Below are 26,403 nucleotides of genomic sequence, written 5' to 3'. Positions count from 1 at the left end.
CGTGAACTCCTGGGCTGAGGTGATCTGCCTACCTCAGCCTCCCAAATTGCTGGGATTACAAGTGTGAGCCACTGTGCCTGGCCAGTCTTAAATTCTTGTGCTCTCATATTCTAGTTCATTTAATATCTACTCCTTTGTTGTTGATGTTGCTGCAGCTTAGACAGGAGACCTTGGAAGACCATCTGAGTGATACACCATGCTCTGCTCAGAATGTCTTAGACCCAGTTTGTGGACTCTATTCTCTCTTTCCTCAGGGACAGTTCATTCCCTGGAGCTACCTCCATGCCTCATGCAAACCGCCCTGGTTCAATTTATCCCAGCAGTTCTCCACACATACTGGGATTACTGTCCACTGATAGTTACCTCTCAACTGCCTTCACCAGGAACAGTGCCTCCCAAATACCCAGTTGCATGCTTTGTGAGTGAGAGGTCAAAGTTCTCAACACAGTAAATACACTTTGTTTTTAGTGTTCAATGTATAAAATATTAAGCAAAACTTGTCTCTATGTTTGATGTTGTGTCCGTGGAAAACGTGGATCTAGGGAAAACAGTCCTTAGTTCTTATCTCTGCCATGGTGCTTTCCTTGGAGGATAAGAGAAAGGAGTGTCAGGGAGATCACTTTTTCTCAGGACAAAGCCAAATTGCTCTTCTGAAGTACCTGGGGAGGGTCAGTGTTACCACTGAGAAATAAAACTAAAATCCTAAGTCCCCCAGCTGACTGAACAGACCCCGTCTTGGCCAAGGGGACCGAAGAGAAACCTTAAAAACAGAGTTACATGTATGTTTATTGCAGCAATGTTCACAATAGCAAAGGCCTGGAATCAACCCAAATGCCCAATAATGATAGACTGGATAAAGAAAATGTGGCACATATATACCATGGAATACTATGCAGCCATAAAAAAGGATGCATTCATGTCCTTTGCAGGGACAAGGATGAAGCTGGAAAACATCATTCTCAGCAAATTAACACAGGAACAGAAAACCAAACACTGCATGTTCTCACTCATAAGTGGGAGTTGAACAATGAGAACACGTGGACACACTGGGGCCTGTTGGGGGGTGGGGGGCTAGGGGAGGGATAGCATTAGGAGAAATACCTAATGTAGATGATGGGCTGATGGGTGGAGCAAACCACCATGGCACATGTATACCTATGTAACAAACCTGCACATTCTGCATATATATTCCAGAACTTAAAGTATAATAAGAAAAAAAAAAAAAAGAAAAAAGAAGGAAAGAAAGAAAAAAACAGAGTCCCTGACCATGACACGATGGGAGGTCAGACATGCCTCAGTATGCCCCTTCCTTATTAGCCTTTAACCAGAATTCTTTCCTAAGGAGTAAGCAGAAACCAGCTCTGGAAAATAAGAAACAGATGAATCATTCCTTTATCACCTTTAGCCCATCATCTGAAGCTGTGACTGGATTCCTTCCTCCTCTCTTGCAGTTTCAACACAGCAACCGACCAGCATTCCTTCCTGATAAGAGACCACCAACCATGGAGTGGTCTGGCCAGTCTACAGAGGATGTGCTGTGAGGGTTTTCACATCCTCTGCCTCACCTTTCAACATCAGAGGGCCAAAAACTCCATCCTTGGATCATGCTAATGCCACCATTTGTGAACATGCAACCCATGAAGAGGCATGAAGCTCAATTGCACATGCTTACATTTGTCTTCTCATAAACATTCATGACTCCTCCTGTAGCTTATTAAATAGTACATTTGGCCACCTCACTCAGCATACATTCCTTTCTCACATTTCCCTCCCTCAAAATGCTTACTCTTGGCTTCTGCCAGAGGCTACGCTTTCCAGCTTGCAGGATGGCCAGCCTGGAGGCTGCAGCTTTTTATGAGAAATAAAGCTCTCCTTTCCAACTTTATTAATCTTGTGATTTTTCAGTTGGCACTGCTTAGCTTACTGACTTGGCAAGATACACTGGCTGTAAAATTCACCATGACACAATGATGACCTGCAATTGGCCATCTAGTGTGACAAGGCAATGTTGCCAATGAAATGTGGGTGCAATCTAGCTTGTCTCACTTTATAATTTTAAAGTTTCTAGTGAAATTAAACATTTAAAAAACTTTTTATTGGTCATTCATGTGTCTTCTCTATAAACCAATTCAATTCAACATATAATCATTGAATGCTTACGATGGTGCCTGTTGGGTAGAGCACTGAACAAAGCAAAGACCTGCTCTTAGAAGTCTACTTTCAAGTGGAAGAAGACAGACAATAAAAAGAGGCAAACAAGCATGACTGTGTCAAGCAATAAGTGCTGAGACGAAAAATAAAGCAAAGAAAGGGAATAGGAAGTAGAAACTTTTGGATAAGGTGGTCAGAGCACTCTATGTCTGATGAGGAGAAATAGAGTTTAATCTATTTACGTGTAATTTTATTACTGACTTTTTGGACTAATTTTAAAAATCTTACTTTGTCCTTTCCATTAAGCATGATTTTTTTCGTTGCTTATTGTTTCCTCACTTTCTGACACCTGTGGATTGATCTTGTTTTCTTTGTTCCCCTTTTTAATATGTGTTCTTAATTTTTAAATGTGCACACTTGACTTAGCACTATATAATTTAATCTCTTTCTTCTTGCATTAAAACAAGGTCCATAGAAAATGTTTTTGTTTTTTGTTTTTAAGAGACAGGATCTAACTCTGTTACCCAGGCTGGAGTGCAGTGGTGTAATCATAGCTGATACAGTTTGAATGTTGTCCTTGCCCAAGTCTCATGTTGAATTGTAATTCCAAATGTTGGAGGTGGGAGGTGATTGAATCATGGGGGCAGTTTCTCATGAATGGTTTAATACCATCCCCCTTGGTACTGTTGTCACAACGGTGAGTGAGTTCTCACAAGATCTGGTTGTTTAAAGGTGTGTAGCACCTCCCCCACTCCCCTGCTTCTTCTCCCACCATGTGAGACACCTTGCTGCACCTTTGCCTTCCACCGTGATTGGAAGCTTCCTGAGGCTTCCCTAGAAGCAGAAGCCTCTATGCTTCCTACACAGCCTGCCGAACTGTGAGGTAATTAAACTTCTTTTCTTTGTAAATTACCTAGTCTCAGGTATTTCTTTATAGCAGTGTGAGAATGGATTAATACAATGGCCCACTGCAGCCTTAACCTCCCAGGCTCAAGTGATCCTCCTGCCTCAGTCTCCAAAGTAGCTGGGACCACATGTGCATGCCACCATGTCTGGCTAATTTTTTACTTTTTATTTTTGTAGAGACAAGTTCTCTCTCTGTTGCTTAGGCTGGTCTTGAAATCCTGGGCTCAAGGGAGTCTCTGTGTTGGCCTCCCAAAGTTTAGGGATTACAAGTGTGAGCCACTGTGCCCTCTCAGAAATTTTTGTTTGTGTTCTTTACTTTACTTTTTACCTTGGTTTATTTTATTATTTATTTATTTATTGACAGGATCTTGATCTGTTGCCCAGGCTGGAGTGCAGTGGCATGATCATAGCTCACTGCAGCTTCACCTTCCTTGTCTCAACCTATCTGCCTGTCACAGCCTCCCAAGTAATGGGACTGTAGGCATATGCCACCATGTGTAGCTAATTAATTTTTTTTTTTTTTTGCAGAGACGAGGTCTTTCTAAGATGCCCAGGCTGGCCTTGAACTTGTGGGCTCAAGCAATTCTCTCACCTTGGCCTCTGAAAATGCTAGGATTATAGATGTGAGTCACCACGTTCAATCTTACCTTATTTTTATGCTCCAAAATTTGGTCATTATTATTATTATTATTATTTAGAATTATCTACATGGTTACCAGTTTATTTGTTTGCAGTGTTTCTTGGACTTTATTCCTCCTTTCTGGTTTTAAATTTCTGTTTTCTGAAATACATTCTTTGTTAGTTTTTATAGCATTTGCTATGGTTTGAATGACACCTCCAACCATTCACTACTACTTAAACCATTCACTACTACTTAATGGTCAAGTAGTGATTAGGCCATGAGAACCCTGCCTTCATCAATGGATTAATGTCATTTTATCATGCGAGGGGGTAGTTATCACGAGAGTGGGCTTGTTATAAAACGAGTTTGGCGTCCTTTTGCTCTCTGGCTGTCATGCTCTCTTGCATTTACATCTTCTGCCATGGGGCAATGCAGCATGAAGGCCCCCATCAGATACCAGCATCTTGATATGGGTCTTCCCAGTCTCGAGAACTGGAGAAATAAATTTATTTTCTTTATGAATTACCCAGTGTGTGGAATTCTGCTGTAGCAACACACAGCAGACTAAGAATCTATAAGTGATAACTTCTCTGTTATTTTCTGAAAATGTCTTTTCTTAGTGGTCACTCTTACACGATGGTTTAGTTTATATGAAATTCTAGGTTGGCAGCTATTTTCCTTCAGCATGTTGGAAATATTATACCATTATCTTCTGGCTTCTGTTGTTGATGCTGAAAAGCCTATTGCTAATCTGTATTTCCATTGTTGATAATTCTTCTATTTTTTTCTCTCTTTGACTGTTTCTAAGACCATCTGTTTTTCTTTAGTGTTGTGCAGTTTCACTATGTTATTTCTAGGGATGGTTTTGGTTTAGTTTCCCTACTTAGGACTTGTGTGCTTCTTGATTGATTCATGTATTTCAATACCTGTGGAAAATTCTCAGCCATTACATTTTTTGAATATTACTTATATCTTATACTCCATTTTCTCCTTCTGAATTCCTTTTTCTAAAAAAATAGCTTCACTGAAGTATAATTAATGTATCATATATAATTCATATACTATAAAATTTACGGATCTAAAGTATAAAATCAAATGGTTTTTAGTATAATGAGAGTTATAACTACTACTACCATTTTAGAACATTTTATTACCTTTAATAGAAACCTTATACCCATTAGTAGTCACTCTCTGCTCCCTGCAACCCTCCAGGCCCAGGAAATCACTGCTGTCTCTTTAGATTTGCCTGTTCTGGACATTTTATACAATGAAGTCATACAATATGTGTTTTTTTGACTAGCTTCATTTACATAGTATGTTTCAAGGTTCATCTATGTTGTAACATACAACATGTATTATGGAGAAATAAGTGCATGATCCTAACCTAGGATCATGAAGATTTACTTTTACATTTTTTTCCTAAGTTTTCTAGTTTTAGCTGTTACATTTAGGCTGTGCTCCATTTTGAGTCATTTTTTTGGTCTGTGGTATAAGAAAGGGGTCAAACATTTTATTCTTTTGCATGTGGATGTCTACTTGTCACAGCATTATTTACTGAAAAGACTATTTTCCCCCATTAATTATATTGGGACCTATGTTGAATATTAATGGACCATAAATGTGAGGGTTTATTTCTAGACTCTCAATTTTATTCTGTTGGTCTATATGTCTATCTTTATGCCAATAGAATACTGTCTGTGTTACTGCAGCTTTGTAGTAAGTTTTGAAATCATGAAATGTTAATCCCCCTACTTTGTTCTTCTTTTTCAAGATTGTTTTGGCTACTCTGGTGTTTTGCATTTCCACATAAATAAAAGGAACAACACGTCAAGTTCTATAAAACAGCTCGCTGGGATTTTGGTAGGTGTTGCTGAAAGTTTAGATCAACTTGGGTGATACTGCCATCTTAACTGTGGGGCCCAATGGAACATCTCTCTTGTAACACAGAGGTATGTAGGAAAGAAGGACTGCACTCTTCAAGCCACCCTGCCTGGATCCTCCCTGTGTAGAGGGAACTGGGGTTAGAAATGGGTGAGCTATGAAAAATGGGATCTGCTGATGTGTATTGGCTGCTGGGAGGATTGGGAACTGCCACTCAGCTGCCCAGCCCATGGTGCTTCTGGAAGGCAGAGCCATGAGAAATAATGGAGTCCCTCATTTAAACATGATAGCCCCCAGTGTTCTTATCAAGTTTCCATTTTTTTTTGTGGTTGTTGAGTAAATGCTTCTCAATTTGTTGTAAGCCCTTTAATCAATGCCTAGAGCCTTTGACTGATGTCTTTGCTAATTTCGAGTGGCTTGATAGATGTCTTTCTAGGGGAGAGACTTCCCCAAGCTCTTCATACCACCATTTCTGTGCTTCTTCAAACAGATTTTGGACCTTCGCATTCTAGCTTGTCTGTCATCTCTTTCATATTTTCAATCTCTAAATATTTCTGTGTTATATTCTGGTAAATTTCCTTAGATATCTTTTCCAGTTGACTTATTCTCTTTTCATCTTTGTCTAATTTAATGTTTAACCTATCAATTGAGTTTGAAAATTTACTGTATTTTACTTTTGTAGAAAAGAAAGGCTCTTTTATTATTAATTTTTTAGACTTGGCTTTAATAAATGCAATTCTAACAGAGATGACAATACTTTATTTGGCTTTGTAAGAAGAGGATATTTCAGTTATTAAAGCTGACAACAATTTGATACATAAAAAGTGATTGAACACATAAAAGTAAAGGGAATAATAAGGCAGAAATGCATATTTTATATCTTAACAGAAATGAATAAATGCAACATTCCATGTAAAAACTAACAAAATTACATCAATCCCCAGATAAAAAACTATTAGGAGTCAACTTAATTTTATAAAAATGAATTTGTCATTTAATGAAAAAAGTAAAAGAAAAACAATTAAATTTATTGACTCCTAGAACTCTGTTAAAATATTTCTGTGAAGCTCTGTGGAACAATTATTAATAAAATTAAGCTGACAAAACAAATGCAACAATTAAACAATTGCTGTGACTTAATAGGAGAAGTATAAAATATCTAAAAATGTCCAATAGAATTATGAGAGCTAAAACTTTGTTTTTAATTAAAATTTCATTAGTTCAGTAGGAGATGAGTGAAAATTTAACACCCTGAATAATATTATTGATATCAAAGAAAATTTTGACTTTTTGAAGTCACAAAATACCTAGTGATGAAATTTTACACTTAAAATTTGCACTTTAAATTATACTCTTCACTTTTAGAAGTTGTTTGACTTTTTTTTTTTTTAAACATGCCTATGCTTTTTGCATAGTGGCTACCATTTTTTTAGGGATTTGATTCCTTATTTTGTCATATAAGCTCTTTAAACATAGTTATTTAATATTCTTGGCTTTAACCTTCGTTTCTTGTGTTTTCTCCTCCTTGCTAATTGTGAGTTATTTCCTTGGGTGTTTTGTTAATTTATCAGCATGAAGGTTCTTGAACCATATGGGTAGCATCGATGCAACCCCCAAACCTTAATGATAAATAGGTCACTAGTTTAGCAATCTCAAAGGAGATTTTTACTATTTACTTTTTTTTTTTTTTTTTTACTATTTTTACTATTTACTATTATAATTTTAAAATTAGAGCCCACTAATAGATAGTTCAGCTTTTTAAAGTTTTTCTTTAACAATAAGCATCCTTGATTTTTCTAGTTCACCTTTTTATTAAGGGTTTAGTGTTTAGAGAGACTTGCATCGTTCAGTGGTCTTAGCCTGAACTCTCTCATAAAGACTAAAAGCCTTATCCTATTTCTTTAGTCTAATTTATCCTCTTTCAATTTAGACTCTTTCACAAGCTCTCTGCAAGTTTGGGCAAGTCACTTCCCCTTTTGGGTCAAAGTTATTCCATTTTTAAAATGAAAGAGTTGAGTGAAATGACCAGTTAGGTCCTTGGTAGCTCCAGCATGCTAAGCCTGTAGGCTTTATCTGACTTAGATAGTATTTCCAGAAAAGAAATTTAATTATCCTTTATGTGTATGTGGGAAGTATAGTCTATGGATGCGGGTCAATATGAGGTGGTTCTAGCAGCCGATCTTGGACCATGGGCTAGCAGTCAATGGCAGAATGTTTCTCCAAGGGTTACTCCTCCTTGTCTTTTCCTTAACCTGAAGCTCAGACCTCATGCCAGTCAATTCATGAGCTATAGGTAGCTTGATTTCCCTTCATCCCTTCTTAGTAGCTCACCTTTGGAATGGACAAAGTCAGCAGTTGTCACAAGGGCATGAATGCCGATCACAACAAAGGCTTTATTTCTAGGAGAACAGGCTCAAGTGTAATTTAGTAATTATATTGGAACAGGAGCCTCCTAGGCTTTTTTTTTTAAATAACTCATTGTTCCTCTAGAAGATTTGCAAGAATTTCCTTCTGAAATTTTAAATGTAAATTTTATTTTGTTTATTGTGCAGAAGTAACACATATATTTTCAAAGAATTTGGAGAGAAGAAAAAAAGCATTCATAATCCTGTCATTTAACAGCATCCAGTGTCATTGTGGTGTGTTTTTTTAATCTCTCAGTTGTCCTCATTTTAATAATAATTTAATTTTGTTGTGACTATCTTTTGTGTACCTTACTCTGGATAAGCATATTGCTGTCGAGTAGGGTCACCATTGTTTGACCAATTGTTCTAAGTTGCTCCAAACAGATGGGATATAATCTATATCTGATGGGATATAATTATGTTTAAATTACTCCAAATTGTTGGTATATAATTGTATCATCAACTTAGAAATGACAATTGAAATCAGAGAGGTAACAAGAAACTGTACTATTGCTGAATTCTATCTTTATTTACACATTGACTCATAATTCTTCTTTAACACAGCATATCTATGGATAACAAGATGTTTTTCTCACTGCCCTTGATTTCTGTCCTTAGGTAATAGCAGATCAGATTGGTTGTGAAATTCTTCAACATTTCAGTAGAATGGTGATGGGGCTGACAATGCAGTGGGAATCAGAAGATCTGGGTCCTAGCTAGATGATAATAAGCAAGCCATTTCTCCATTCTGAGCCTCAGTTTCCCCTTTGTAAAATGAAGGGGTTGGATGAGTTGACCATTAGGATCCACAATATCTTGTTCCAAGATTTTCCCTCTCTCTTTTAACCATTTTCATATTTAGGATCTATGTTAGGAGGTGAGAGGGAGAAAGAGAAGAGCCAAATGCAAAGCCATCTGGTTTTTGGTCTGTAGCTGTAGCTGGGAGGCTTGGAATCTGTGGTCTGCTTCATCCTCTGCTAGCAAGGACATAGGGAGCCCCTCCTCTTTCTGGCCAATGTATGCCTCCTCAGGCACATACTTGAATTTTTTCCTCATTGCCTCTTTAGGATATCAAATAAGGCTCATCTTACGTCTTGTGACAAAACAGAAGTGGTGTCATATGCATGGGCAGTTCAGATTACTCATGCTTCTTGGATAATTGTTCCTAAATAATAAACTATTATGAATCATCAAGTTCAAACAAGTCTGGCATCTGCTTAAAGCCCACTCCAATTATTGTATAAAAGTCTGTATTGGTAAGATCAAAGCTCCAAGCTTTATAATCAGATATATAAATGTATTGCAGCAGAACTTCTCTAGGTAATGAACAGCTCAATTCTGTGTGTTTTAAGTCTTGGTTTACCAAAGTTCACTGTGGGCATTACTTTAAGAATGTGCACAGGCGCTGCATACAGCAGACATACCTGTGTGACCCTGGAAAGGTCCTGGTAACTTTCTGGTCAAGGTAGCCGGTACCCTCTCCATGGTCCTGATCATGTGCGGCCCCTTTGCTGCACTTGGCACTTCTAACATCACCTCCTCTTGGAAGCACCCTCCTTCCTGCCGTTCTGGGATGCCATGAACTTGTTCTTATCATTTTTTTTCTCATCATTTCTCCATTTATCACGGATTCTTTTTCCTTCTCCTGATCTCTGATTGGGAAATTCTCCAAAATTTGGTCCTCAGCTCCTTGTTGCTCTTCTCTTTGTACTCTCCCTTGGCTCAGTTCTCTAACTCTCTCACTTGTACTAAACCTTATCTGTATCATCATCCCTGCCATAAATTCTAGTCTTGAATGGACTGTTGCAATAGCCTCTTTGCTGAACTCTTTGCCTCCAATCTTTCCTTCATTTTTCAAAAACAGATAAATATTTGCTAAAACATTTCCTAAAATGCCTTTTGTCACACCACACTTAGGTTCAAAAGCTTATACTGGCTCTACATCTTCTGGGTAAGTCCAAGCTGCTCCACTTCACCATTGAGACCCCTACCATAGGGTCCCCATACAATCCCCCATAAAGCTTTAATTTCTAGCACTTCCCTTCACAACTCTCCCCTTCCTGCTGCCTAGATTTACCCTGGTCCTTCAACCATGCCTTGGGCTTTCCCACCCCATTCCTGTGTGCACATTATTCTCCTCACCTGCACTTCCTACTTTTCTCCCCTCTGCTTCTTAGAAGCCTCCCCATCCCAGCACAAATCCATTCCTGAGGGCCTCCAATCCTAGAGCTGCTCACCCTCCCCAGTGTGTAAACCACTCAGTTATCACTTGTCAACTTCTGCCTCAGATTATTATTTCCTGTATATTCCTTCATCCCTCTACCCACACCCATTCAACAGTGCCTACCAGGTGCCTAGAGCTGGGGATTCAAAGACAAACTAGACCCTGCCCTTGCCTTCAGGGAACTCAAATAGAGACAGAGAGACAAGCACATAAGTCATGACAGTGTCATGCTCAAGGTAAAAAGAGAGCTTGGAGAGGAGAAAGGGACGACCTGTCTGAAGAAGGGAAGGAAGTAAGCCATTTATATTTAAGCCACATGTTGTGATGAAAAGAAAAGTGAACTGCTTTGGAATCCTAGCTCCACAACTTATTATCCCTCACCCTCTATACCTTGGTGTTCTCATCTATAAAATGGGAATTATACAGTTTACCTTGAAGAGTTCTGGTGAGGAATAATGGACATCTAAGTTCTGCACGTTCAAGGATCATGTTTGTAAAAAGGATCTAGTTTGTGAAAAGTGTCCACACTACCTTGGGCTTGTGCAGGTTCTTAACAAGTAAGAACTTCTTCTGACCATAGCATTCAGTCCTATCTTCCACCCCTCCCAGTGTCTATTACATTACCCTGGATGAAATTGTTGTAGTGGATATCTATTATTTGGTTGATTGACATCATCATGGATATGAAAAAAGCTCATCATATCAGGAAACATGGCCATCAGGAACTGTCCCAGAAAGAATCTATTCCTTTTTCTGAGAACCATGAATTTGGAATTTGGCACTTGGAAATGTGACCTAGCAAAAGATACATGGGCAAGAGCTATGCTTTTCCATTTCACCAAGGAGAGCCAGAGGCTTACCAAAGAGTTGGGGGCCTCAAGCCACGAAGCAGAACAGCAATACTGTCTCCTGACCTGCTGCACCCCACTGAAGAAGGCCATGGCTTTCATGAGTCCAGGTCTTTGAAGTCACACCATGAAGTTCTTACAACATGACACACAGCATGGAAGAGGAGTCCTGACTTAGCGAGAAGCCCAAGTAAAGTCTTTTATGAGGGGAGAGACTCTTCTGAAGAAACACAACAAATGGAGGGAAGGGCTTTTGACAATCACCAAATGAGCAAAAAAAAAAAAAAAAAGGGGGTTGTCTTACGTGTCCACACCCTCCACAGATGAGGTATAAATGCTCCCTGGAGGAAGGAGACCCACCGCTCTACAACTTGGAGATTTTGGACTCTGTCTTCAGCTGGACACTCCCTCCCTGCACCATGTCTTACAGTTGTGGCCTGCCCAGCCTGAGCTGCCGCACCAGCTGCTCCTCCCGGCCCTGCGTGCCCCCCAGCTGCCACGGCTGCACCCTGCCCGGGGCCTGCAACATCCCCGCCAATGTGAGCAACTGCAACTGGTTCTGTGAGGGCTCCTTCAATGGCAGCGAGAAGGAGACTATGCAGTTCCTGAACAACCGCCTGGCCAGCTACCTGGAGAAGGTGCGTCAGCTGGAGCGGGACAACGCGGAGCTGGAGAACCTCATCCGGGAGCGGTCACAGCAGCAGGAGCCCTTGGTGTGTGCCAGCTACCAGTCCTACTTCAAGACCATTGAGGAGCTCCAGCAGAAGGTGAGTAGTGGGTGACACAGTGCCTCCAGTAGGAAGTTGTTGGGAGAGAATCCGAGCTGTGATTGAGAAACAACGTGAGCTCTTGATGTGAATGAAAAGCTGAAAACTGGCCTTTCCATTTTGTTTTCTTGAGGGCCCATCTAATATTAGACTTGGGACTGTTAGGTCTAAATATTTGCATAGTGTTAGTCTATGTGGAGGTAGCAGCACTTTGCATAAATGAGCTGTAATTAAAAACTACCTCTGAATGCTTCCATGCACTTGCCAAGCTCCAGAATTATTACCCTGAGGTGAGAGAAAAGGACTGAGTCCAAAGGAAGCTGGGGAAACGGAATCTTTTGTAAAGATTGGGCCATTTTCTTTCTCCCTCATCTGAGCTTTTTGCCCCTTGGACTGCTGGCTGCCTGTCTCTTCTGTGTTCCTTCTTATCCTGATTTCATTGTCCTCACCTTCATGCCTCTGGGCTTCTCCTGGTGCACAGTGTCCAGTGAGAGCCTAAAATGTTTGGCCAAAATTTGGAAGATTGGAAATTACCTAGGACAGAGTAGTCCCAGTTGTCTGGTACATCTGGGAACATGTGGCTTCTTCCCTGATCCAGTCCCTTGCAATTGCTAGTTTACCTATTTGTCTTTTCTGCTTGATTGAAAGTTTCTTGAGGGCAGGATCAAGCGCTTACCAATTTTTGTATCCTCAGCTCCTAGTATCATGCCAGAAACATAGTAGGCGTTTTTCATAAATGTCAACTATTATGATCAGCTTCTCAGTATTGCTCATTAGGATAGAAAAAAGATTATCTGCTTATACTTTTTGCATATTTTGGTGTTCTTTTTTGAATATAATTTTGGAAATATTCATTGAGTACCTGCTGTATATAGAAAGCATTTAATAAGATAGACATCCTGATCCTTTCAAGGAAGTGAATTAGGAAGGACTGCCATTGGTGAAAAATTACCAAGTCCTTGCTCATTCTTGAATGTTTTGGGCCTTCTAGATCCTGTGCAGCAAGTCTGAGAATGCCAGGCTTGTGGTGCAGATCGACAATGCCAAGCTGGCCTCAGATGACTTCAGGACCAAGTGAGTGGGCAAGCTGGGTGTTGCTGTTTATTTCTCTTCTCTGGCAGCCCTCCTTTCCTGTAGCCTGTTGTCAACACAAGTTAAACAAACACTGACTGAGCTATGTTCTAGCTGCTTTCTCCAAGATTCACAGAGCCACCACACACCGTAGCTCAGAGATCCTTTCCCCAGGCCTTAGACTTCCTTTCCTCTTTCTTCTCCTCTGTGAAGTGACACCCCCAGTCGTACTGTGAGTTAGTGTAGACGTTTTGGCCCCTGATGTTCTCCTATGCACAGAACCCATTCATGAGAATGGAGAATGTGGAAGTATATTATTTTGGAAATCTTACAGTTTGTCAGCTTTTATTCTAAATCCACTGGCTTTCTTTTTTCTTTTTTTTTAGAGACAGGGCCTTGCTCTGTCACCCAGGCTGGAGGGCAGTGGTGCAATCACAGCTCAGTGTAACCTCAGATCCTCAGATTCCTGGGCTCAAGCAATCCTCCCCCCTTAGCCTCCTGAGTAGCTAGGAATATGGAAGTCTATCCACTGGATCTTTAAACATAAAATTACCAGTGCATTTTCCTCCAGCTCGATGCTGAAAACCTAAACAAAAGAGATGGCTATAAAAACTACAAACCCTAATTCCTAGTTGCCTGACTAACCAAACCAAAGCAGAGTCAAGGCCAGGCCTATTCCTGCCCAGCCTGTTCCTGACCCTCCTATGATCACAGATATGAGACCGAGGTGTCCCTGCGGCAGCTGGTGGAGTCGGACATCAATGGCCTGCGCAGGATCCTGGATGAGCTGACCCTGTGCAGGTCTGACCTGGAGGCCCAGGTGGAGTCCCTGAAGGAGGAGCTGCTGTGCCTCAAGCAGAACCATGAGCAGGTGAGTTCCCTGAAGAGTGATGGGCTGAGACTCGCCAGGACCTGTTTCACAACCGCCACAGGGTCCAGGACAGGCTGTCAGTAGAGGCTCAATTAGCTGAAGAAGTAATTCTGCATACAAAAATGGATATGTAGAGAATGAGTAATCTAAAAACCTGTGATATGAGATTAGGATTTTTCTGCCAGAGGCAGGAATGAGAGTGAGGAAGTTGGCAAGCCCAGTAGTGAGGAAAGCTGAGTAACGAGGCAGCAGCCACAGCCTCTCCTCCACCCAGGTTAGAGTGCATGCAGCAGCAATCTTCTATTCCAATTCTCCATTTGTAGCTGGAGAAGCCAGGTTGGCCTAGGCCCACCAGGCAGAGAGGGCTGAGCTGGAACAAAATGCAACTCTCTTCGTTCCTGTCCAGAGCTCTTTCTGCTTGCTGTTCAGTGTTGCTTGGAAACAGCCTCGAGCAAAATGCTCACCATTATGGCTAAGTTGGGCAAAAAAGAAGACATGTATTTTACGAAACCTGAAATCCAAGAACAATGTAAATGGTGACAGTTAATATTAATCAAGTGCTTAGTATGTGCCAAACATTGTGCTAAGTGCTTTAACTCCGGAGGCAGTTCTCATTTTAAGATGAAGAAATCGAGGCTTTAAGAAGCTTCTAGAAGCAATGTATTAAGTGGTAGAGATGAGGTTGGATACAAATTTGTCTGAAATCCGCCTAAGCCCAAGTACCAAGCTATGCTTAGTAGGGAAGTAAACAGATACTTATTGCCTTCAGCAAAATCTATGCTGGTGGAATCAACAAATCACCCTTAAAGTCTCTTCTATGCCAGGATGGCAGATTTTGAAGTAAGCATTCTGTATTTCCTCTTTAGCTAGACTCTGTTCTTTTTATTATCCACGCTTAAGAGTCAAACATTTGAGGCCATATGGTATACTAGCAAAAACACTGAACTGGGCGTTTGGGGACCAGAGTTTAAATAATGGCCCACCGTGTATCAGCTTTGAGCCCAAATCACTGAATCTCTCTAAAGGAGGAGTGATACATTTAATACAAAGAGCAGAGAGAAGTCATGGGCTTGAAAGTACTTTGTAAAAAGTGGAGTATACAAATTAGTCATTGAATATAGATCCTGGTTAGTGACAGAATCAGAGGGAACAAAGTTTCTTGAAAGCTTAAGAATGATGAGAAGTTGAATTGCATTCTCTTAAGGAGAGCACCAAGATCCTTTGTGAAATTTAAAATTTTGCCCTTTCTCCATCAGGAGGTTAACACCCTGCGCTGCCAGCTTGGAGACCGCCTCAACGTGGAGGTGGACGCTGCTCCCGCTGTGGACCTGAACCAGGTCCTGAACGAGACCAGGAGTCAGTATGAGGCTCTGGTGGAAACCAATCGCAGGGAAGTGGAGCAATGGTTCGCCACGCAGGTGGGCATCTAAGCACGTGGCCACTCAGGACCCGAGGCCCCCCAGGGCCCCGGAGGCAGGGTCTGATCCTTTCTCCCCTTGGGTGTTTCAGACGGAGGAGCTGAACAAGCAGGTGGTATCCAGCTCGGAGCAGCTGCAGTCCTACCAGGCGGAGATCATCGAGCTGAGACGCACGGTCAACGCCCTGGAGATCGAGCTGCAGGCCCAGCACAACTTGGTGTGTATTGTTCAGACCTGCTGGTGAGCGTTGGGAAATTGGGAGGCAGAGTCCCGGGGATGCCCTTGGGGCCACACACTCTCCTTAGCTCTTGGAGCTTGTGAGTTCTTTGGAACCCCATGGAGGAACCTTGTAAGGAGCAGCTCTCTGACACTCTCGATCTTCCCCACCACAGCGAGACTCTCTAGAAAACACGCTGACGGAGAGCGAGGCCCGCTACAGCTCCCAGCTGTCCCAGGTGCAGAGACTGATCACCAACGTGGAGTCCCAGCTGGCGGAGATCCGCAGTGACCTGGAGCGGCAGAACCAGGAGTATCAGGTGCTGCTGGACGTGCGTGCCCGGCTGGAGTGCGAGATCAACACGTACAGGAGCCTGCTGGAGAGCGAGGACTGCAAGTCAGTATGGGGGTAGTAATCTTTTCCTTGGGGCACGTGAGGTTGCTGTGGAGATGAATAGTCTTCTTGATGGAAATGAATTTATAATTTCAAGCTTTTGTTTGGAGGAAGTCCAAGGAGGAACAATATTCTTACACAAAGCCCTTTTAGTATTTTCCAATCTCTTCAGCTCATTTTACTCTAACTTGCTCCAACGATTTTCTGCCCACAGGCTCCCCTCCAACCCCTGCGCCACAACCAATGCATGTGAGAAGTCCACTGGGCCCTGTATCTCTAATCCCTGTGGCCTACGTGCTCAGTGCAGGCCTTGCAACACATTTGGGTACTAGAGGCCCCACAACCAGGAGGAGAAGAAAGGCATCAGTCACACCTAAACTTTACCTCATCCCAACATCACCAACAGTGACCACACTTCGGAAAGAGGCAAAAACCTTTCTATCAGCCCTGGCTTCCAGGGGTCAGCTCTAGCCTTCCACTGTATTCCCTGGCTTGATTCTTCAGTATAAGGCTGCAAAATCTGTCTTCTGAAGCACATAGAGAGACCTACAGCAGGATCAAGATCAAGTAATATCTATCATCATAAAGACACATTTGCATAACGTGTTATACTTGAACAAAACTTATCTAAATGTGATTTAGAGAAAATTCCATTAAGTGTGATAGAGCTGCTATGATGCCCACTATAGATGGGCATGCTATGAAACAGAACATAATTGGAGTAAATCTTCCTTGTCACTCTTGGTTTCTGGAGATGCAATAGAAATCCTTTATTAACCTCCTAATAAACTGTTATTCAAAAGTTATAATTGTCTGTTTCACTCATTAATTCCAAAATTGGCTGTCTTGTATAAATTAAAAAAAAAACCCAGTGTTTTCCCATCAGATGAAGAGGTTGTTCACCCCATATATGGTCTGTGATTTCCTTCAATGGAAAAGACTCCATGAAAGACTATTAACTGGATTTAGTGTTTGGGAAGAAGGTGGTGGGAAACAGAATGGCAGATTCATATGAAGGCGTCTTTAGAGATACAGGAACTATTTATTTTGAAACATTAAGTGGAGGGATCCAAAAACATTTGGAGTAAAAAAAAAAAAAACTGTACTAAGGTAATATAAATCTATCACCTTAACGTATGGTATATAATCTCATATACACATATACATAACCACATACCATATAAGCATATGTACACCACACACACAGGCATGCGCACGTGTGCACACACACATGCGCACACACAACCACGCTGTGCTGAAATGTTTAGGTAGAAAGTAGAAAGGAGCAGCCAAGGGTAGAGGGATATAGTGGCCAGGAGGAGTGTGGGATCTGCTAGGCTGGATGGTGGGGAGGTGCCTTTGGTTCACCTTCCTCTCTTTGTCCCTGCCTCGGCACTCAAGGACTCCTTGTGACTTTCTGTAGTTCTATGATTTGGGCCTGGAACTCTATTCTGGAGTTCTTTGCTCAGTTGCCTGGGGTCCACGTCAGATGATGGAGAACTGTGAGTGGGTTATTTGACGGAAAAGCCTCTTTTGTCCTAGTGAGCCTTGAGCTTTGGTCCCACCTGTTTTTATTTATACGCAGTTGGGACCATCATTCTGTCACATTACTGCCTTCAGTGGCATCCAGATTTGGCAATGTTTAAAAAAACAAAAACAGCAATCAAGTAAGGAAACCCAAGGCCCAGCCCACAAATGAGATTGAGTCTCGTTTTTCACTTCTCTACTCTTACTTTTCTAAATCAATGATTGAAATGAAGAGATATTGAGAATGGGAACTCTTAATAGAGATTAGAATATCATCAACCTATGAGAACAGTTAGGGAGGGGCAGGAGGTAGAGTGGGAGTTGGAAATTCTCTCCAAAACTTGCAGACCATATATTTAGGTATGGTAGAGATGTCCAGGGAAACATACCCAAAACCCTCCATTCAGGGCTGTGGATACCAGAAGACAGCTAAGGAGACCAGCCCTCAACACTTGCTCGTGGCCACCTTCTCCCCTTAGGTGTGCCAGTCCTCTCTTTTGCATTAGGGCTAACATGGAGAATGCTGAGTCTCAAAGATTGATCACTCTCTACTCCATTTGTCTTCAGCAGCACAATCCTATAGAATGGAGAATAGATGTTCCTGAGGATCTGAGTGTCTGGGCTCCTTTTTAGTGGAAGATCATGCATACAAAACATTTCTTTATTTGAGTTTGGAAGAGAAGAATCAGTAGAAAAGGTCTTTATCAACTTTAAAAATAACCTGGATAGGATACAGATTTCAATTAAATCAATGTAGAAAGTCACCTCATCATTAATCATGAATGTCTGCTGCTTGCTTGGAAGGAGGAGATAAATAATGGGTTCAGAACGCTTTCTTTCTCTCTTGTATATTTCAGCAACAAGGCAGAGGCAGGGAAAAAAAAGCAAGAATTCTTAAAGGCGAGGTTCTGTTATTCAACCCTGGGCTTTCCCAGGTGCAAACTTAATTTCTCCTTTCCACAGGTTCCCAGGTCTGCAGTCACTGAGGTCATCAGCTCCTAGAGCCAGGCCTTCTCAGAAAACAGTGCTCTGAGGGGGGAGGCCCACAGCAAGGAAGCAAGGAAACCAGAACCTGGGAAATGTCTCCTAATCCCTGCCCCACTCCTCCCTGTGAAATAAACCATGATGGCGCTGGGCTCTGAGTCTTACCCACTAGAAGATGGTGTGGGATGCTGTGATGAGAAGAATTATGGCTTGTTTTGGAGGCAAAATTTTTGGGTCCTGGTTTTTGATATATTGTTGACTCTCCTGACCATCAGAGTCCTCCTTTCGAGAGACCTGGCCTGGCAGCCTTGTGGGGTTGTGAAGATCCCCTGTGTATGGAAGTGCTTTATAAATGGTGCAGCATGGTACCTATGTAAGGCTCAGTATTCTTGTTGTTGACACTTTGACCTTGAATACGAATTCCTGGGCTCTTGGAATCTAAGTTTGATATTGTCTAGTCCCAGTAAAACATTCTACTCAGCCTCCTAACAGCCTGTTTGCTCCTAGTTTTGACAGATGTGAACCGAGCTCCTATTGTCTCAGTTTGGAGAGCTTGCCTGAGAGGTGACATTTGCATTGAGACCTGAAAACAGAGAAGAAACAGAGCAGAGGGAAAGATCTTTCCAGAGAGAAGGACAGCAAATCAAGGAAGGGAGGGAGTGAGGCAGATGCCTTTGAAGAAGGGAGCAAGGCCAGGGCATCTGGAGTGATGAGTAGGGGAGGAACAATCAGCCTGTATGTGTTGGCAGTGGCCAGGGTACATGGGGGCTCGCCAGTTCTGTGGAGGATCTGATTTCATTTCAAGGGAAGAGGAAAGCCTTGGGAGAGTTAAAAGGATGAATTTGATTGACACTTTTATTAAAAGGAGTGCATTGGCAGCTGAATGGAAAATAGGTTTACTGAACACTAACATTGAAAGTTTTGGGGTAGTGGATGACAGTTACAAGTCAGGTATGTCTTCTTTTATGTTTCAAAGAAGAATCAATGACATCTAACAACTGCTCACATTTCTCATCAAAAACAGAAGAGTCTGGCAGCAGGCACCAAAAGTCCCAAGAATGGCTCCAACTATAAAAGGATATGAGGATGACATGGTCTGTCCCTTGTTATTGCAAAATGCACACTGACAACTTGATGAAGTTACGTGCCAGGCAGGTGGGCCCCTGCCCCACCAGGCTCCTCACTGAGCCTGCTGCAGGTGTGCTGAGGTAGCGTTCCCTCACTCTCACTTTTTTTTTATTATACTTTAAGTTTTAGGGTACATGTGCACAATGTGCAGGTTAGTTACATATGTATACATGTGCCATGTTGGTGTGCTGCACCCATTAACTCGTCATTTAATATTAGGTATATCTCCTAATGCTATCCCTCCCCCCTCCCCCCACCACCCAACAGTCCCCGGTGTGTGATGTTCCCCTTTCTGTGTCCATGTGTTCTCATTGTTCAATTCCCACCTATGAGTGAGAACATGCGGTGTTTGGTTTTTTGTCCTTGCAATAGTTTGCTGAGAATGATTGTTTCCAGCTTCATCCATGTCCCTACAAAGGACATGAACTCATCATTTTTTATGGCTGCATTTTTTATGGCTGCATAGTATTCCATGGTGACTTTTTTTTTTTTAAACATGCAGGGACAAGCACAGGATTGAAATGTAAGGTGTATGGAGACCCCTTGAAAGTATTGCTATGGAATAAAAGATGAAACGCTCCTGATTATTATAAATACAAAGTTGCAGGCAGGATTGTGTAAAGACAATGCCAGGTTGGCCTGCCAGAATGAGCCAACAGCACATGATGTGCTTCCCCCTGCAGAGAGCCTATGAACGGAAGTGCAGGCACAGAGGTTTCACATCACCAAGATTCCCATCCCAGAAATGCAGATGTTCATAGCTCTGGGAATGGAATGCGACCCTTGTGGAGAGCCTATAAATGGATGCATGAGGGGCGCCTGTTCATATGGATAAGATAGGGCTATAAATGCCCTCAACTTGCCACAGCTCTTCTAGGCCTCTTTAGGGTGAAGACATAGTCCCTTCTGAGAATTTCTGGTCTAACCAGTTGTCTAACTTCATGTTCTGTTTCTATGGATTTTTTTGTAACCAGCTTTTGCTGCAACTGTTACTGCTGATTAATATCTTGCTAATCATAGGTTATGGAAAGACTGTGTTTCTATTTTAAGGCTCTGTTAGAAATTACTGATGCACATACTATATTATAAATCCTTATCTCTGTATATTGTACTTCTGCATACTGATGTTATGTTAAAGAATTATTTCATCCCCATGTGACCATCTCACCTCATAATCAAATGACCCTAAATCCCTCACTAACCTACCCTCGCCCTCACTAAACTTAATAATAAATGCTGGTATATCCAGTGCATTGGCAGCATCACGGGACCAGAAGGCGGTGATCCCCCTGGACCCAGCTTTCACTATCTTGTGTGTGTCTATTCTTTCTCGACCTGCCAATCCTCCTGGGAACAAAGAAAGAGCCCTGTTGCATTGTGGGCTGCTGGCCAGATCCCGCAATAGTAAAGCCTAAGGAAGATTTACAGCCTTCCCAGTCAAAGATGTATTCACAAAAAATTCAAACACATGCTCAGCTGCGGCCTGGATGTGATGGCGTCTACACAAGATGACTTCCTGCAGCAGCACAAACGAAGCTGTGGGGGACCCCGACGAGCTAAAGCTTGGGTGTGGCACATGGGAGTGCGTGTGTTTAAAGTTTTAAAAGTGGTTAAAAGGTGAAAAAAGAAAGGCTAGAAACCAAACGCCAGAAAAATCATGCATTTGAAAGTGACTGCTTTAGTTTTCAATCTGGTTTCAGTCTTGTAACATCTATCTGTATCTCAGCCTGCAGTGTGTTACTAGACTTTTTAAACTACAGTTTCTTAAACTGAAAATGGGAGACTAATAACCACCTCATTTTTTAAAAATAAGGATAGAATCAAATTATGTTGCAGAGATGCTCAACCCAACCAGATACATCGTTAAGTGTCCAGTAAATGGAGTTCCTATTCACTTCCTTAGCAGCCCTGCATTCTGACCACTTTCCTATTGCTCAGGACAGGGTCTCCACAGCCTTGAGAATCAAAGGTTTTGCTCATTCGAGCCCTTCAGTACCCAGGTGAGAATCTAGTTTCAGGTTCTCTCAAATTGAGGATTGTAGAAGACAGGCCAGACGGGGCAAGAAACTGAAGAATCTGAGCTCGAGGGATGAGAATCAGAGAGAAATGAATTCAGATGTGCCTGCATGCATCTGTGTGGGTCTATGCACCTATGCTTGTGTGTGTGAGTGCAGGTGTGTGTGTGAGTGCAGGTGTGTGTGCGTGCTGTGTTAGGAGGAAGATGGGTAATTATGATTATGAAACTGGTGGTATTTTTGTGATTATAACAATCAGAATTTTCAAATGGAAAGATAAAAGTAAAGCACAGAGCTGGTGGTGTCAAAGTCATAGGAATTTCAGTCACTTTATGGGAACTGGTTTCCACTTATGCCTATTTTCTACATAGGAAACCAACAATTAAGTATATCATTAAAGGCCTGGGTAAAATTTAACGTGTTTGTATTTCCTGTTAATAATTATTTCAGACCTGCACATGCTGACTTCATCTTGGTTGGTTGTGGAGACTGGCTGACTGCTGGCCACTGTGAAACATGAGGATTACCAAGACCCTGAGAGCAGAGAGTGTGCGGTCCATTGTCAAAGAGCCAGGGGGACATGTGGAAGGGTCACTGTGGGAAGTGACCACAGGCCATGCATGGTAATGCACCGGTATGACCAGCACAGAGGGACGTGCCTCTAAGAAGGGTGCACTCTGGGGGCAGGGAGAGGACATAGATGAGAGAGTTTGAACCCGTTCTTGATAAATGCTTAATTAGATTGGTTCCCCAAGGCAGCGTTTTATGAACTGAAGTGCATAGACACTTCAAGGGGCTATGAGAGGGAAGATATTCCATGGGTGAGAGATGGAGAGAGGAGCATCTAGAATTTTGCAACTGAGTTTTAGTGAGCTCTGTTTCACATTTGGATGTCAAGGATTTTAGAAAGGCAGGTGTCTGCCTCACAGCTGTCCGTTTAACTGAGGGCTTTACGCTTGTGCTCTGAGATTGTTACTAAAACAGAAAGGGGAAGGAGAAGAAGAGGAGGATGAGGGGGAAGGAGGGAGATGAGTGAGGAAGGAAGGAAGAAAGGCAGGGAGGAAGAAAGGAGGAGAAGAAAAAACAAACTGTCTATTGCAGTTGTCTTAGGCATTTAGTAAATTGTCAGTTTTTTTGCTTGGTCGTTGTTTGCGGCCCTGTTTCTGTCACTACCTTGCCTTTGTCTCCATTTCTAGCCCCATGTTCACCCCTTGGATTTAATGGAAGATCCAGCTTTTCTGGTTCTGGCCTTGGGTGCCTCCAGGGCATTATTTGCCCCTATTCTCTCTAGCTTTTCCTAATTCTGGCCTTTGATGCCTCCTGATATGTACCCCTATTCTCTCTAGCTTTTTCTGCTCTTGGCCTCTCAGCCAGGTCTGCAGTAACCCCTGTGCACCATTAATGGTTTAGAGAAAGGCTTTCTTTCTGGGTGGATGCAGCCTGCAGGTGCCTGGTTTGGCAAGCAGCACATAAGCTGGTCTCCATCCCACCCTGCCGCTGGGTGCTCTTGTGCCTGGCACAGCTCATACCTTCATATTGCTGCCTTGGAACAACCCATGCAGCCAGCTCAAAACTTCATCCCTGGACTCCATCCGGCCATTGTCCCTGCTAGATTAGAGCTTGAGTCAGACAGTTTAAATAATTTTGAAGAATTTTCTCATTTTTAAACTGATCCTTGTGGTACTTTTATGGCAGACACAAAGTAGGCACACAATAGGTGCTCAACAAATAATTAATAATCTGCCTGCCTGAAATGCATAACCTATTTAGGGCAGATGAGGAAATGAGGCATAGAGGGGTTGCTTGAGCAATGTCATGCAGCAAAAAATGTTTTTGTTTATCAACAGAAGATGCACTTAGGCAACTGAGAAGAGCAGGAAACATGTGGGCACATGATTGTCTTTTTTCTAATGAGAAGGGAGTAATTCTTCCTTTTCTCAACCTTGACGCTGTTCTTTGAAGGCAGTATGTTATTCTTAGATTAACAACCATGACACTCATAGGATTAGACGTGAAACTTTATGGTGAAAGAACTTTGGTGGCAAGAACAGGGATACAGAATGCAACATTTGAACCAAGCCCACCAGTAAACAGAAACTAAGAACTAAAGTGGTTTGCCCACACAAAGATTGAATTTGTGCCAAGGGTTTTTCCAGTTCTCAGAGGTGCTTAAGTGTAAACCCAGAAAGTTGCCTGACATGCTCACGTCCCTGTGGCTCCGTGATATGTTGAGACTGCAAAGTTTTGTTCTGGTCTGCTGCCCTTTTTTTCCATAGAGCTCTGGGCATCTCTTGCTAGACATAAAGCTCAGGGGCTGTTGAATCAAAGGTGGTCAAATGTAACAATGTGAGGCATCCATTCTAGAAAGTTTTGGATTCTAATTGAGAGAGTCAGGATGTTTCTAAATTTTTTCTTTTTCTTTTCCCTTTAGTGATCATTAGGTTAAGCTGTGACTGATCACGAATAAAGACCTGGTGAAAAAGTGAACTCCTTGTTTGGACCAACAAGTTCTCTCAAATTCACACTAATTGTATATCCAATTAGAGGAGTTGATTGAAAAATACCAATTCATGCTTATGTTTATATTTTTAAAGAACTTAGACTTGTAATACATTTACAAAACCATAAAATGCTAGAAGGACATACATATCAAATGTATAATTGTATTTGTCTCTGGGAAGAAGAGATTGGAATGAGAATGGATATAAAAGTCAAGGAGGTTCTCAATGCTGTATTTCTTAATTTTAAACCCACTTAGAGCAAATATGTAAAAATATTAACAGCCACAGATTCTGGGTAGGAAAGCACAAGTTTTAAAATATTTTCTCTGTTCTTTTTTTTTGACTAGATGTTTGTTTTAAAGTATTTTATTGCTATTAAAAGAAAACAAAATACAAAAGAATTGGATGGAAAAGCAAAGGCTAATCTCTTTATTTCAGCCACTAATAATTGTGGTAATCCTGGGTGTTAATCCTTGAAGTCTTCATGGCATTGCTGTTTATCTGGTGGAAACTTATGATGCTTAGAATAGGCTGAGTAACCTGTAATGTCTTGTGTTTGACCCAGGTCACCACAGTCCCAGGCACAAAGTGGTTAATTTTTTTCCTTTTTCCCATTAATGATCATTAGGTTAAACTGCGACTGATAACAAGCGAAGACCTAGTAAAATAGTGAACCTCTTTGGTTGGATTGGACCAATGAGTTCTATCAAACTCACACAAATTGTATATCCAATTAAAGAAGTTGATTGAAAAATGCTAGTTCATGTTTATGTTTGTATTAAAAAAAATCTTAGACTTGTATATACATTTACAAAACCATAAAATGCTAGAAGGACATACATATGAAATGTATGCATTAATGTATATTAAATGTATGTCCTTCTAGCATTTTATGGTTTTGTAAATGTATACACAAGTCTAAGTGATGGCAATGACATTTGTTCAGACCCCTCCAATAAGGTATTTGTATAAAGGTATTGTGATTTTCATACTTACTACCATAAGGATAAGGTTAAGTGAGTCAAAGGTCACTTTATAAAAAATCTAGCTGCTTTGTTACAATAATATAAGGCTCTCCTGGAAACACTATACAAGGTTTAAACAACGAATATTTCCGCCTCTATGATGGACTGGGAAGCACCATGTCTCAAGAGGAGCATGGCAATGCTATTAACCATAGAAGCATCAATAAAATATGTGTATGTTCCCAATGAGGACCACATTTGGGTTGATTTGTTTCTCTAAGATATCTATCTAGCTGATTCATTGTCTCAGGACATTTTGTTGCCCAGGATGGACTTTCCTCTTTCAAGTACACATCCTTGATTTTTATTGAGAATATATTCCAATGATATTTTCTTTGTCAGAAATTTTGCAAATAAAAGTAGAAAGAAAAAAGGGATTTGTGGAGAGAGAGTTCCAAGATGGCAGGTGATGGAGTTTATGGTGGCATATGTGCCCCAAACAAAACGCAGGCCTGGGAAGGGCCTGGACAGCTTTTCCTGGAAATAGGAGACTGGGAATGGGAGGGAGTGTGGATTCAACATGGACCATATTTTCCAGTCCTTATACCACTCCGACGTTAGTAACTCTAAAGCATTGCATACGTTTGCCTTCAGGGCTAGCCGAGAGGGCTTCTTTCCTCTCTTCTTCAAGTAAGGAGAGAGGGAAGAGAGCCTCTTGCTTCTCTCCTCCTAGCTTCTTGCTGATGAGAAACTTGAGAGTTTCCCATGAGAATCTAATGCCTTATGATCTGTCACTGTCTCCCATCACCCCTAGATGGGATCATGTAGTTGCAGGAAAACAAGCTCAAGGCTCCCACTGATCCTACATTATGGTTAGCTGTATAATTTTTTCATTGTATATTACAATGTATTAATAGTAGAAATAAAGTGCACAATAAATGTAATGGGCTTGAATCAGCCCCAAATCATCCCTTTCCCTCTCCTCGGCCCACGGGAAAGTTGTTTTCCATGAAACTGGTCTCTGGTACCAAAAAGTTTGGGGACCACTGGTGTAAATGCTTCTAAGAATAGATAAGCAACTTAAGGTTTACAGGGTACTAAAAATATGGGTTTAAATGCTAATAAAACTGGATGCACATGAAAACACTCTCTTGCTGTGGTCCAGTGAATCTTGACTATTCTATCACAGAGACTTGCAGCTTTGAGTTGGAGCTGCCCCCTGGACCTCCTGTCCACAGCACACCCCCGCAACACACACACATATGCACATACATACATACATGTTCACATACCTGCACACATACACACACATGCTGTGCTTCATGCCCTCACTAACGTGGCATGGGAGGGAATGAGTGTTTTTAAGAGAAATGAAGACAAATCAGGCTTCTTGTTCTCCTGGTGTTTGCACAAGTGCCTTCTCTGCAGACCATGCTTCAATCTCTTTCTTGGCTTTCCCTCTTAGTGAAAGAGAGAAGCAGAGCCCCAGCATGTATCCGACTGCTTATG

At 41.7% G+C, this 26,403-nt stretch overlaps 1 protein-coding gene across 1 annotated transcript; it reads left to right on the top strand.

Moving 5' to 3' along the window:
* Nucleotides 1–11,395: 11,395 nt before the first annotated feature.
* Nucleotides 11,396–16,571, top strand: KRT33A (keratin 33A). The gene is made up of 7 exons (XM_054457387.2): nucleotides 11,396–11,804; nucleotides 12,796–12,878; nucleotides 13,590–13,746; nucleotides 15,003–15,164; nucleotides 15,256–15,381; nucleotides 15,557–15,777; nucleotides 15,989–16,571. The coding sequence occupies exons 1-7, from the start codon at nucleotides 11,457–11,459 to the stop codon at nucleotides 16,104–16,106; spliced, it is 1,215 nt and encodes a 404-aa protein (XP_054313362.1). The 5' UTR covers nucleotides 11,396–11,456; the 3' UTR covers nucleotides 16,107–16,571.
* Nucleotides 16,572–26,403: the final 9,832 nt, after the last annotated feature.

This window comes from Pongo pygmaeus, chromosome 19 (assembly GCF_028885625.2).
Source record: "Pongo pygmaeus isolate AG05252 chromosome 19, NHGRI_mPonPyg2-v2.0_pri, whole genome shotgun sequence".
Taxonomy (NCBI): Eukaryota; Metazoa; Chordata; class Mammalia; order Primates; family Hominidae; genus Pongo; species Pongo pygmaeus.
Note: the sequence above shows the minus strand (reverse complement) of the source record. Positions and strands in the feature narration are given on the sequence as shown.

What these genes read in the sequence shown, in the direction of transcription:
- KRT33A (XM_054457387.2), top strand. Translation starts at nt 11,457, where the DNA reads ATGTCTTACAGTTGTGGCCTGCCCAGCCTGAGCTGCCGCACCAGCTGC. An exon ending in AGCAATGGTTCGCCACGCAG is followed by an intron (nt 15,165 to 15,255) that starts GTGGGCATCTAA and finishes TGGGTGTTTCAG; the next exon opens with ACGGAGGAGCTGAACAAGCA. An exon ending in CTGGAGAGCGAGGACTGCAA is followed by an intron (nt 15,778 to 15,988) that starts GTCAGTATGGGG and finishes TTCTGCCCACAG; the next exon opens with GCTCCCCTCCAACCCCTGCG.